This window comes from Carassius auratus, chromosome 15, assembly GCF_003368295.1.
Source record: "Carassius auratus strain Wakin chromosome 15, ASM336829v1, whole genome shotgun sequence".
Taxonomy (NCBI): domain Eukaryota; kingdom Metazoa; phylum Chordata; class Actinopteri; order Cypriniformes; family Cyprinidae; genus Carassius; species Carassius auratus.
In genome coordinates this window covers 8,980,777-8,995,386 of record NC_039257.1, presented here as the reverse complement: position 1 = coordinate 8,995,386, position 14,610 = coordinate 8,980,777, and the positions used below count along the sequence as shown (strand labels likewise).

The 14,610-nt window shown below is 39.2% G+C and overlaps 1 protein-coding gene across 13 annotated transcripts in view; it reads right to left on the bottom strand.

Annotated features, from left to right (window-relative positions):
- Positions 1 to 14,610, bottom strand: part of mecom (MDS1 and EVI1 complex locus) — a 149,384-nt gene that overhangs the window by 4,301 nt on the left and 130,473 nt on the right. Inside the window, exons 4-14 of one of the 13 annotated variants that reach the window (XM_026282104.1) lie at positions 14,005 to 14,107; positions 13,681 to 13,927; positions 13,177 to 13,324; positions 12,591 to 12,768; positions 8,162 to 9,563; positions 7,973 to 8,063; positions 6,323 to 6,349; positions 2,936 to 3,102; positions 1,823 to 1,900; positions 657 to 826; positions 339 to 483 (exon numbers count right to left, since the gene is read on the bottom strand). In XM_026282104.1, the coding sequence (XP_026137889.1) occupies positions 339 to 483; positions 657 to 826; positions 1,823 to 1,900; positions 2,936 to 3,102; positions 6,323 to 6,349; positions 7,973 to 8,063; positions 8,162 to 9,563; positions 12,591 to 12,768; positions 13,177 to 13,324; positions 13,681 to 13,927; positions 14,005 to 14,107 (2,756 nt within the window). Of the gene's footprint in view, positions 1 to 338; positions 484 to 656; positions 827 to 1,822; positions 1,901 to 2,935; positions 3,103 to 6,322; positions 6,350 to 7,972; positions 8,064 to 8,161; positions 9,564 to 12,590; positions 12,772 to 13,176; positions 13,325 to 13,680; positions 13,928 to 14,004; positions 14,108 to 14,610 lie in introns of all 13 variants that reach the window. The other 12 variants (XM_026282111.1, XM_026282102.1, XM_026282103.1 and 9 more) reach the window with 12 other exon arrangements.

Here is a 14,610-nt window from a genome sequence, read left to right as displayed (position 1 = left end):
CAGTAATGTTTGTGTATAATAACCTCCAATCTGCCTGAGGCAACTAGCGCCAACTGATGACTGACAGCCTAATGGACACTCCGCTTGCGTGTGAGTTTGCGTGTGTGCATGAGCCCACACATGACTGGAAGGAATGTGAATATCTCAAATTTTACACAGAAACTCAATCTGGGGACTTTGGACATGCATTGTTTTGATAGACAGACAGACAGACAGACAAATAGATAGATAGATAGATGATGTCTGATGATGAGTGAGCTGTTTTACCCCCCAAAAGTTGGATTTTGTGTATGAACAGTGTATTTATTAGAGTAAATGAGGAAGAAGACGGTGTTTACCCTTCCTCGGAGTGTGACGGAGAAGTGGCGTTCCGTGCCGTGTTACTGATGAAGTTTCGTATTTCGTTAAAATAGGAGTCCTCCTTGTCCTCCAAGATGGCACTGCCACTGTCCAGCTCTGAACGGGGCGACGACATTGCCGTGCCTATGTGCAAAAAACAACATATATTTGTATAATTTAGGTGTATTAATGTAAGTATCAAATAACAAACAGTGGCTAATAAGGTTATTTTCAAATTCTAAACAATAAAAAGGCTGTTTTTAATGAATTATATTTATTTTCCTATTTATTTATTTTTTATAGATGTGTATGGATACCTGATAAATTACCATTCTCGTGCTTTTTGAGGTGCCGGTCCAGGTTGGTTTGTTGTCCGAAGCAGCGGTCACAAAGATGGCACTTGAAGGGTTTCTCTTTGTTATGGATGTTACGGATGTGACGCTGAAGATTGGACGAAATACTGAACGAACGATCGCAGTACTTACATCTGCGGACACACAGACACATATGAACATAATTAGACCATACAGTATTTACAACATACAGACACGAGAAATCAGACTCTCTCGTGTTATCCATCTCGCACACACACGCAGGGTCCTAAACACATGATTGAGTGGTCATGAACTCTGTGTCTCTAATCTTTGGCCAACTCAGTAACACTCAAACTCTCTCGTCCACATCCTCCCTCCGCTCTGAAAATGACTGCATGTGCCAAGTCTCTTCACGCAGAATTATCCGTATGATTACGTGATCATATCTTCCCATCCACTGTAGAGTTGCGCGCTAAACTGCATCTCCCAGGAACCTGTTATCTCTCCCTCTCTCTCCATCTCGCCCCCCTCCGTATGCAACAGAAAAAACTGAAATTAAATTGCAGTTAAAGGCTGATCACCGGCTTGTTTAAAGCGCTGCCAGCACAAGGAGATTGAGGCTATCTGGAAAGTAACACAGCCCTGTACAAACCTCCCCTGTGGTCAGACGGACCACAAACGCAGTGTGTGCGCACGCCTTTTTTTGTGCAATATTTTAAAACTCCCCGAAAGAGTCTGAGCCCCAAACACAGGCCTAATTACCCAGCTGCCTTTGCTGGCCTGCAGCTGTATGCCACTCATCACCTCCATTATTCATACACACTTCCTTCAGTCTCCCTGTGTGTCTGTCCTATAACTGTGTATAACTGCGTAATATCAAATAAGGAAAAAAACTGTATTTGCTTATATAATGGTTGTATTCAATTAAATACTTTTATAAATAATAATTTATGGAAACATTATGGACATGGGATTTACAAAATTCTGGTAAAAAACAAATGTTCGCAAAGTACTTTTATTAATAATGATAATCACAATAAAGAATTCCTTTGCCAATGGTTTGTGCATTAATGTGTAATTCAACTGATTTGCTACAATGCTGAGTATGTGAATAACTGATTACATCAAACACTATTTATTATGTGTATATGTGTGTGAGAGAGTGTCACCTGTAAGGCTGCTCTCCTGTGTGTGTCCGTAGATGTCTTGTAAGGTTGGCCGAGCGTGGGAATATCTTGCCACAGTATCTATAGGGGAAGGAAACAGATCTCAAGGAACAATACTCAGCAATACACACACACATTTCCCAAAAACACCCTGCCACATTCCACATTCAGTCCTGTCATCACTTATTAAACATCAAACAAATGTTTACTTAAACATCTTATTAATGAAACAACAAAAACAAACATAAGTTATTTATAAATATTATTTATTATACTTTTATAAATTTTAATTAAGGGTGTCACAGTATACCAATATAGTTATTTCCAATATCTGTAATATTTATCAAATTAAATATTGACATTGTGTTAATACTACACAAAGTTAAAGATGAATTTGACTGATGGGATTGTATTTTTCCCAGATATCACGATAACTGCACTATCAAAGATTGTTTAGGCAGTGATAATCCTGTAGCGAAAATCCGATATGACAGCTTTAATCATACATACTGAACCCATCGACTATAAAATGTTTACTATATGATTTTAGCTTGTTCTAATTTGTTTAAATTGTTTGATTAGTTGTTATACAATTTGTTTTGTTTATTTACTTCATATATATTTTTAGATTCCTTTGTTTAGTTACTATACAATTTGCTTAGGCTTGTTTGTTAACTTACTCCATTATCATTTTTTATTTATTTTTGTTGTAGTTACTAAACAAATTGTCTAGTTTTGGTTGTTTACTAACAATTTTTTTATTTTGTTTTAGATTTTTTTTAAGATACTTTACAATTTATTTAGTTTTGGTTGTATTCTTTTTTTTTTGTTTGTTTTATTTGTTTATATATCATGACATTTTCTTAGTTTTGTTTGTTTACTTGCTTTATATTGTTTTTAGATTTTATGCTACACGATTTTCTTAGTTTATTTTTTTTAATTACTATATATATATATATATATATATATATATATATATAATATATATATATTTGTTATTTTAGTTCTTTTATAATTCATGTTTCACTCATGCTTTTTAAAAAGTAGATAATTCAAGTATTTTAAAAAAGATATGGTCTGTGCTAGAAGGAGCTGAGTGTTCATTGGCATTGTTACCTGCAGGTGTAGCGCTCTTTGCCTTTGCGTAACAGTGTCTCAGGAAGGGTGGTGGGCGGAGCCCGGAAGTCGAACATGGAGGGAATGGAACGCATGATGTCACCGCCGTCTGGCTTCAAAGAGCCAAAGGATTCCAGCTTTTCAGCCATGTTTTCAATCGCCGACATCTGCGAGAGATAGAGAAAGGTTTTATTACCTCGCTGTGAGGTCTTTAAGGACACACGTCCCAACTGTGTTACTCGCATTTATTGACGTGGAGTTGCATTCTACCACAGATGTGTGGGGCAAAACGCCGACCGTGAACTTTCACTCTCGGATAACAGTGTGAAATGCTTTCGCTGATCTGTAATGTCCAATTTTGGCGCACAAACTCAACTAACAATGCACGTTATAAGATGGACCACACATGTGCACACACAGAGATTCATGCGGATAAGAACCACTGCCAATTTACTAATTAAGCCTAACAGTTGCTTTCATCAGAAATGGACACACTCTCAAAGGGGATAGAGCTACATGTGTGTGTCAGCCAGAGAATGAGAACAACATAAGGCCTGAGTATGTGTGTGTGTATATGTATGTGTGTGTGTGTGTGTGAGGCGTGCTGAAGAGCAGGAGTGATTCATGTCCTATGTTGGCCATAAAGCATTCAGTGCACAATATGAGCAGACAGCACATTCGTCAATATGAAAGATGTTGACATTACTGATCAAGGCTGAGACAGCAGTAATAATGATATCATAGGAAGGAGAGGGAGGGGACGGAGCTGAGGGAGGGAGGGCCAGGGGGGTCCCTGTAGGCGAGCGGGCCTATCAACCGCAGCGCAACAGTGAGGGCTTTCAGAAAGCAGAGTGGATTTGCATTATTTCATGTGTGTATTGAATTTTCCCTTTTCTTGTTTCGGCTTTTGGTGACCAATCAGTCCTGATTCACAGTGAAGGACATACACGACACACACACACACCGACATGCATAGATAAACACACAAAGAAATGTCTGTTTCCATCTGCAGAAGATATTAGAGAAGTTTTAAGAAACAAAGACAGCAATGGAGAGTCAATGGGAACTTGTGCTAAATTCTCAAACTACACTCCTACTTTCTGTACCCCAATCCAAATCAAAGATCTCAAAATAAACTCAAACATTTCCCATCTAAATCCTCCTAGACAGTGTAATCTGTTCTGTTATGTGATTAAGAACAAAATATTCACAAATGGTTGTTGTCATACAAGTAAACTGAATGTGGATGAGAATTTGATGAGAAAATCTGATGAGTTCATAGCGAGATCTTTGACTTTATTCTGCAGATATTAGATGTTTTGCAGTGTTTTTCAAAGAAAAAAGAAAGAAAGAAAGAGAGAAAGAAAGAAGGGATCAATCTTTACATTTCCAAGTATTATGTGAAAGGAGAGAACAAAGAAAGGGGCACTGAAAAAGAGAGAGAGAAAGATCGACACAAGATAATTCAGACGTTTGATGAGGAATGACAGCTGGGAGTTAAAGTTCTCCATTGGAACGTCAGGCTCACATCCTATGAGAGGATGTGAAGTGTCAGAGCTGTTCGATTAGGGATACCCCAACTCTCTCTCCCAATCTCCATAAATCACAGACAGAGAGAAGGAGGGAGAGATGGACAGAGACAGAGGGAAGTGTTTCTAATCAACTACTGTCATATATCTAGATGATGTACTGTCTCTACTAATGCTAGGCTAACACTCTATTAGCATTTCCAACTCAACAAAACAGTAATTTTTTACTTATCTGCCTAACTGCTAAACCACAACACCTCTTTTAAAATTTATCTAGTAATCTCATTATCTAAATGAGAACACAAAATACTCTCTCTATGCATGCAGTCATATGTATCCTGTCATAAACTATATATATATATATATATATATATATATATATATATATGAACAAAATAAAGTTGTGGGAATTTCTCTTCGATATCTCTACTGATTCTTCTGTACAATGAGATTGAATGCAAACCAAATGGAGACTTCTGCTCACATTTCCTACTTCTATGATTTAGCTCCAGAGAAAAATACACCAGTAATTTCATGTGACTACAATATCTCAAACTGTCCTCGGATTTGCCAAAATAGCAAAGCGTGCAATTAAAAGTCAGTTTTAATGAGGTCAAATTTTTCTCATCACATACGTCCAAGTCCAACTGATTTGTACTATGCTATCAAAATTAGTTTTATAGCTCTGTGATCTTACTGCATGTCAACAATTGGCTCATTTGTGTCTATTTTTATTCCTCCCAAGGAATTTTAGGAGAAACATCAGAGAAAACGAAGTTACATGAATCATAACTCATTAAGTCTTCCGAGCTATAAAAGCGCAATAAAACATTCCTCCGGGCCAGAGGTTTTGTCCACAAAGTATGTCTAGGTCAAAAATACACACACACACACACACACATATTTTATAGCCAGTTTGATTGGTACTTGGAAGTCTAAACATATTACCATAGATTGGTATCTCTATGATTGCTGTAACAATGAAATCCAAAGAAATCTGCGATCGGCAGCGATTGGACTTCCTGGATCGCTAAGTAGCCTTCACCCTCTCTGTGGTAGGGCAGCTGTTGAGTTGCCCATTCTCAATAGTGTGTGTCTGAGAGGGCCTTCATTAGCAAGAGCTTTTTCAATTGTTGATCTTATCAGGGTACCAGATGTCTTGGGTTGGAAACCCCCTTGTGCTATCACACACACACTCAGAGTGGGTCCCAGAGAGACTGTTACCCCTCCAGTGATGCGATGCCGTACGGGAGTGTCGCCACCCCAAATCAGAGTCGTGGTCTGTTACTCTCTCTGTGTAAATAATCACGCTCACTCACATTGAATGCATTATCAGGGATAGCCATCAGAAATAACAACTGTTCTGTCTGGTTAAGACACACACAGGCACACAAGAGTAGAGACATGCGTGCAACTTTTTTCAGTGTTTAACCAGAGAGCATTTCATTTGAAAGTCTGTTGTGTGTTTTTATATTATTTAGAAAACCAAATGTGCTGTTTTATGGCACTAAGATCCTAAAAATGAATCAATCAGTTATCATGCATTGAACAGATCACACAAAATGTGTAAAAGGGTGGCTGTTTACTGAATAAAACATGGATCTTTGAATGGAAATGACTTTGGACCAGATTTAGCTGTTTTAGGTGCGATTTGGTCCATGCATTTGTTTGTTTGGGTCATGCATTTCATCTAGCATCTCATGCTAATAGTGAACTGCATTGTGGGTACATGTGTATTGCAGAAGTTAGGGGTGTGTGTGTGAAGAGCATGGAAGTATTAAGCATGTGTGTGTTTGTTTGTTTGTGTGTGTGTGTGTGTGGTGAAAGCACATGAATGACTCGGTTTGGAGTAACTTACCCATGTTCTCTGATCAGGCATGCGAAACTGGGGGCAGGACAGAAGGGAAACAGCAAATCAAAATCAAGAATCAGAAGATCATGTGTGATTATGCAATGTGATGTTTAGTAAAGGTTAACGTCCCACACTTGATTGACTGGATTTATTTTATGTTTTATTTTATTTTATGCAGTATTTATCTAATTTTTGTACTACCATTTTTTCTGGAGCTATGGAAGGAAAATTATATTTCTTTGTGAAAAAAAAAACTGTATTTTTAATTTATTGATAATTATTTATCATCAATTATTATACAGATTGAAAAAAAAAAAAAAAAACTAATATTTAATATGCTAAAATGTGAATATAATAAATATAACTAAATTAAATGAACTTTTTTTTCTACAATCCCCTTGATCTCCCAATGTCTGAATTGTTCTCCACTGTCCAGCATCGCACTGATACAGTAGATTTAAAACTGCATTTCCCATAATACATCTGTGCTGTTAATAGCATTCCTGGTGCTGATTAGAGAGTCCAGTAAGCATGGTGCAACAAAGTGGATGCTGATAGGTCACCTCGTTAGGCAGTGTGTCAGGGACATGTGGATATTATCTTGCGCAGACAACAAAGCATACACGGGGAATAAATCAGGCCAATGAAACAGCCCATAAAAAACTGTCCTGAAACAGCCAATAAAACACTACACCAGTGAGCGTCTATAAGTGTGTTTCAGGGTCTATATGTGTACCAGACATACGTGTATGGGTTTATATGAGAACTTTGTATTATTTTTTACAGAATACTGATAGCGAACACACAATGACATAAAGCAGACAGGTTACTTAATACACACTAATGAGACACTCAGGCACAAAACCACACACTTACACTCTGACAAAATCACTCATTCCAGATGCACAAATCACATAAATCACAAAGATTTACAATAAACACACACACACTTATTCAAAGTCTCCATCCAGGGATATGGGTCAGTGTCTGGCGGTTTAACTGGGTATCATATTGTGACATCATAATCAAAGACACCGACACAAAGACGTGTCAATAAAACTCCCACCCTGTCTGAATCTCACATCTGGACATGATTACTCGGTAAAAGAACCACAAGGAGGAACATGGGAGTCGCTATGCTAATGCTAAAACACTGGGGCCCTGTAAAGCTACTGCCAACATACTGTAGCTATTACATCAATACTAACGTCATGAGAAGTTATTCCGTCAATAGTAGAAATTGCATTCAGTGGGACAAGTAATGTTATGTCAGCATTTAAAACTGCTTTGAATTTGGTTTATGTGCTGAGCTTATTTTGTAGCAGCTGTAAGCAGTTTCCTCACCATTAGTGGCACTAAACCAAATTAGTTTATTGCAAAAATAATCATGTTGTTGTGTAAGTCAAGTAAGATGTGTTACAATTCTGCACCCCACTTTTTTGTACCAACGGTGGGAACTGTAAAAAAGAAAGCTTTCAAACTGGTCGTGCAGTACTTTTATTTGCATTTGAGTCTGGAACAGCTTGCATGAACAATGACTGCGGAAGCATAGAAAGAGGTAATTCAAAGTAGGCTAATGATTTGTGCAGGACTGTAGGGACGAGGTGATAAAATTAAATGGAGTTAGCAGTGGGAAAATATTCTGATGAATCTCACCTGTGGGTGGAAGAGAAATCCAGGAGCCGGCCGCATATACTTGTCCTTGAGGACTTCGAAAGGATCGTTCATCTTTCTCTTCTCAACCCTGCTGATGTTAAACTTCTATCAGTTCTCATGGTAAGTTTGACAAAACTAAGTTTATTACATTAAGCATAGAGAGTAGGAAGGACATGTGATTGACAGTACCTGTAAATGGGATCCATGAAGAAAGGCGTAGGTCTTGCGTGTTGGAGGGATGGGTCGGCCTTGGGTGGTTCCGGTTCCACCCTCTCCTCACCAAAGACAGGGTTCTTCTTTAACTCCTCCCCTCTTACGCTCTTTCCTCGACTTCGTCCACCGAGACTCAGGTCCAGCGGTTGATCCTGATTGGTTGATTGTACATGTGAGGCTTCCGGTTTCAAAGGGGCGCAAGTAGCGGCAAGACGTTCTTCCTTCCGTTTGGTGGTGAGGTCAAAAGGTGATTCGGCGTTCCTGCCCTGAGGTTTTTTACCTTCAACCATAGGGCTTTCTGGCTCCCTTTTGTGGCCTGGAGGTCTATGTTGCTCCCTTTCTGGGAAAGGATAGACTGATGGCGAGAAGGCAGGGAAGAAAGACAGAGGGAACATGGAAGGGTATGGCAATGCCCCAACTTTTTTATCTTGCAGGCCTGCAAGTCCAGTAGAACCAAAGTATTTCTCAGCAATGGAGGCAATTGCCTTGATCGAGTCATTTACGGCACCGGAAACAGCCGTTTGCTCATCCAAAGATGGCGGAAGGAGCCCCGGCACAGGGAAGTCTTTTCCGTTATTAGTGTTGCTACTACTACTAGAGCTGACAAGAGTTGGGCTTTGGGCATCTTTGAACCCACTTGACTTCCTTTTCAGTCCTTTCCCATTCTCCCGCACTCGCACCCGTTCCCGGTCGCTTTCAGCTTCGCTGTCCAACTCTGAACCTGAAGTGCTTTCAAGCTCACTCCCGCTTGGAGTGCTGACGTCGTCCAGATCGCTACTCTCTGACTGGTCACTCATCTTCCCGCCATGCCTTGGTTTGGAGACGGATCCTTCCCTTTGATGCTCCATGCTCTCGCTCTCCCCGTTGAATGAATCCTTGCGTAAACTCTTCAAGAGGTCATGTGACCCAGAGATAGGTGAAGACAGCAGTGGACTCTTTCGTAGTTCACCACTCGGAGGGCCATTAATAGGTGACGTGGATGGGATTAGAGGGGGCCGGTGGTAAAGTCCTGATGGGAAAAGTCCTGGAAAACTGAATGGGAATGCCGGAGGGGCTGCTGGGAATGTCAGCCCACCATGGTGACGGTTTGTCCCAAAATAGTCTGCTAAACCAGGACTACCATGGCTCATTCCAGCCAGTGCAGATTTGTCCAGGCCAGGGGTGCCAGGTAGCGCCATGCCCTGGGCAAACAATCCTCCCGCAGCAGCAGCAAAATGGTTTTTACCCTCGCAGAAGCGCCGATGCTTGTTTAGGGATGACGTGGTGCTAAACATCTGGCCGCAGTCTTTGCACTTGATCTGAGTGCGACAGTCCGCGTGCATGCGCTTGTGGCGGCACAGATTGGAGAACTGCGTGTAAGATTTGTGGCAAACCTCACCTAGAGACAGTGAGACATGGACATACGGCGTAAATGGATGGTCAGTTCAGGCATGCCACTTCTACATTCATTCACAAAACACACAAAAATGCAGGATAAGCAGGGATGGCAGACAAAAGAATGCAATGTCAAACGCAGGTGCACACACACACACACACAGACAAGGACATTACAATGGCTCTATTTTAAGCGTGAGAAGGAAACAGATTTGAATGAATCCTCTCCCGCAGGTCCGTTCCCATGGACCAAGCGACGTCTCTGTCTATCATACACACACACACAGACAACTCACATCATTACACACTGTTCAGTCGTCAAACAACATTCTTAAAACTCATGATGAATCCTAAACCCTTGCTGTCAATGTCACTGCACACACACTCCGTCCTCCTGGCAGTGTATACAGTTAAATCTCTGAAAGGGATAAAAGCACCCTATACATTACCAGTCTAACACCTCTAGTGTGAAACAGAGCCTTTTAACCACTCGCATTTCTCATCGTAATCACATATCCTATTGCAAACGGGATGTTTTCAAAATTTATGGAATCTAGCGGGTGGTTTCGCTAATCCCTGTCGGATTGCATGAGGTGTGTGGTGTGGAATTAGAGGATGTTCTATCATGATGTGTGTTTATAGAGTCAGTCACTCAAACAGACCACTCAAGAGATGGGATGTAAATATTAGTTCAGAGTAAAAGTACGACTTAAAGACAGGACAGAAAGGAATGATAGTCATTATTACTAATACTCATGTTGTTACAAACCTAAATGACTTCGGAATGATTCTGTGGAACATGGAATAAGATATTCTGAATACATTTTATTTTGTCAGTGGGGTTTAAATCAACACTGGACCCCACATGACTTTTATTGTATGTACAGTACACTGTATTTTTTACTTTTGCTTTAGAAACGCTTTCAGTTTTGTAACAACACAAGGGTGAGTAAATGACAGAATTTTCTTCTGTTGAGCTATCACTTTAAGAGTTTGCAGTGGGTTTTTCTGTTCACCCACACACACACATACTGCTTGGATATCGTACATTCAGGAAGTACAGCAGACATACACACACACATCGCTTATATAATTGTGAACAACTGGACACACTCGGATGAACAGGTGTGAAATTTGGGGCGTGTGTGAGGAAAGATCTGTGGGCACTTCAGAGTGCTGTGTTTTGTCAGGTCTTAATAAACCGTAAAGAAATATTATAAACACATTCCGCAGTGGTGAACAGCCAGTAGTAAAATGAATGTGTATGAGTGTTTGTTTAAAATGGAGATTTTCTCTTTTAGTTTAGAATAATTATCAGTATTTTTGTCAATGTTTGTTTCAGTAATAAGTCCAGAATGAAGAATATGAACATGCAAACAAAGGCACGAGTGAGTTTATGGCTTTGTTTCAAAACCTTCTAAAGGATCATCCTAACCGAGATGTAACCTCATAAGTGACTAATTTAGAATGCTGAAACTGATTACAATTTGATGGAATCATATTTTATCAACCCTTTCAGAATTGAACTGAAATGTATGTTAACAAATGATAAAAGTAAGACTCAATAAGGCTCACTTGGTTACAGAGTGTATATTTTCTTGTGTATGCATCAAAGTGCATGTGTGTGGTGTAATTTGGTGTGTGTGTGTTGTTGCGAGGTCATTAAGTGTTGTTAGCTGTGCTTGTTCAAATGCTGATTGCTGTAAATGGCTGTGTGTTAGTCTCTGTATGAGTCGGCCTGCATGTGGTAGTGATTTTCCAAGAATGGCCTGAGTTAGCAAGCTAGTTACTGTCTGATATGTGGTGGCGGTGGGGGTCTACACGAGCTGTGTGGGATCAGCACTTCGAGGGTCAATGCATGAAGTTCAATCGTGCAAAGTTCAGAGGGCGCAGTATGATTTTAGACATTTAAATCGTTATGAAGGGCATGTGAACTCTTTATGCAGGATGAGATTAAGAATTGAGGTCATTCTCATATGAGATTGGAGGTCAGAGGTCATGCACTGAAATCGACAGTGCAGAGGTGGTGTACTGATATGCACTGTAGGGTAAAGTGAGCGTTCCATAAGACTGGTAGGATTATAAGAACATTATTATGTTGGTATGGAGTGTATTATATTGTCAGTAATATTTACTCTAGATTTGACCAAGAATAAGATGTTGGAAATCATTACACACCACACCACAACTGAAGTGTACACATGGACAGACACAGCCCAATTACAAACACAAACATGCACAGTCAATAAATACAGTATATCAAACATAACAGCCTGTAAAAAAAGCAGTTTTAGGTTATAGCAAATAAACACAGGATAACACGTTTTTTAAATAAAGTATTAATACATTAATTAAATGTTAATATCAATTAATATTAACATTAATTAGACGCAAATAGTAATAATAAAAAATACAAACTAATATTAATAATACTACTAACATCAATATAATTGTCAGTTATTGCTCCTCAAGTACCTCATGTTAAAGACAACATGAAATCAAAAATGACCCTATTTTATTTCTCAACACATATTCCTGTTCTTTTTGCGCATGATTTATTAGTGCAACTATTTATACAAATAAAAATCTCTGACTGCCACTTTTCCAGATCCAATAAATTCCAGGTCACCACAAAAGTCTTTTCTCTGCCTGAACATTCAGTTTTCTGTGAAATGTGTCACATTTTAGGAGTAAAATGGGTTGCAAATGCTGTTTCATGTTGACTTTAAAACGTGCAAGATAGGGATTATAGACCGATTCGAAATGAACATAAGTGCTGGATAACCCAGGCCAGCTGGAGAGCTCCACCAGTCTTTCAAAAACAGATTTAGAAAACTCAAATCTATTTATGTTTATTCATTTGGTGGATCCAAAGCAAGTTACAGCACATTAAAGGTATACTTGTCTTTAAATACCAGTTGAGGCACCCATCTAGAATCATAAATACTAAATTTGGCGGGAATTTCAAAAGGATGCTGGAGCTCTCCAGCTCTGTGGTGTGGTGTTCAGAGTAGAAAGCATGCAGACTTACATATGAAGGGTCTGAGTGACTTACATATGAAGGGCTTGACGGAAGAGTGGATGTGTTTGTGTTGTTTAAGGCCCGAGGAGGTGGCGAAGGTCTTGCCGCAGTCAGGGCAGGCGTGAGCTCTCGCCCCTACATGCTGAGAGCGAATATGCCTCTGCAAGTTACTGGGGTCTGTGAACACCTGCTGGGTAAAGAGAGAGATATAGGGACAAAGTTTACATGCACAGCCTATAGATAGCAGGAATCATATTGGTTTTGATTGGACGTTAAAGTGGCAATCAAAAGTACCAGAACTGATTATTGCACAAAAGTAAACAAAAACGTAATTGTTAACAAACACTGACATCTATACATGCTTATGGATTTGTTCTGACTGGACATAAAACAAAGTAAAATAAATAAAAATAATTGTTCTCCACTTTTATGATACGGTTATTTATTTTGCTATCCACACTACATATGATTATATAGTTTTTACATATTTTTTTTTTATATGGTGGAATTATTGTCGAGTTTGTGATAACAGAAGGTGTGTTCCGGTGAAAGATGCCTGTTTTTGCACACGTCTTTTCTAATGTCTGGACTCTACCTTTGAGCAGTTTTCACATTCATAATGCTTGCCGCTGTCATGTGACATCTGGTGGCGAATCAGGTTTGATTTCCAGTTGAATGCCTTCGGACACTGATCACATTTATATTCCCTCTCATCGGAGTGAGACAATGAGTGAGTGTCCAGACTGGAGCAGACAGAAAAAGAGAGAGAATGATCAGTTTTGAGTGTGTTTTGGTAGAAGCACAAAATAAAATAAAATAAAATAAAACAGTAGTTTTGAAATAAAATGAAACAAAACAGCAGTTTTAAAATAAAATAAAGTGAAATAAAAAAGTAGTGTTTTAAATTTAAACAAAATACAATAGCATTTTAAATTAAAATGCAGTGTTTTAAAATAAAATAAAGCAAGAATAAAAAAGCAGCTTTAAAACAAAACAAAACAAAATAAAACAAAACAAAACAAAACAAAACAAAACAAAACAAAACAAAACAAAACAAAACAAAACAAAACAAAACAAAACAAAACAGCAATGTTCTAACCTCTGGGCATCAGGAAAGACCTGCTCACACTCCTTACACTCCTGTGGGGAGCGGGGTAAGTTCAGGGGGTGAGTGTGTAAGTGCAGCGGGTCAAGATCAGGATCGTCCACGGCGCCGGCCAGACCCTGCTTAGACAGCTTGAAGCCAGAGGACGGTGGGGTGCCACACGCATGCTTCTGATGGTCCAAAAGCTCTGAACCAGACTCAAAGTTCAGGTCACAGTCCTCACAACGGTATTGACGCTCCTCTGCAGGACAACAGAATGAGTGAGTTAGCAAGCGAGCGAGTTTGTGTGTGTTCATGTGCGTCTGAGTGCAATCTCACCGTGTATGTCTGGAGCCATGGTCTCACATGAAAAATCCTCAGCCTTCATGAACAGTAAGAGTTCTTCACCTGGCTGGACCTCTCGGACCACACGGTAAAAGATCTAGAGAGAGAGAGACAGATGTTTAACAAGGGACAGAATACTGATACACTACTGATTCATGTTTTTTTTTTCTTTTTAAGAAAAGATATTCAGCAAGGACACATTAACTTGATCAGTAAATTCAATAAAAATGTAATCAAATTTCTATAAAAAAATGTAACATTTTATATAAATATAACATTTCTGATGAATGACAAAAAAACCTGATACACTTTACATTACTAACAAATCAGATTAATTCCTTTCTATTTGATACTATTTATTTTATTTTCCAAATGGTGGAACAGTCTGGGTTTTCAGGAGCATGTGAAAAAGAAAAAAATGATTTCAAATGACAATAGATTTTGATGGACAAACAATGATGGGAACCTGAGCTCGAGCGTGTGTGTGTGTTTGAAAGAGACGGTGTTAAAGAATCCGAATGGAGACCTATCGGTTTGACACACACACACTTCCTGCGTGAACACAATAGGTAGTGGGAGAAACAGTTGTGTTATTTGGAT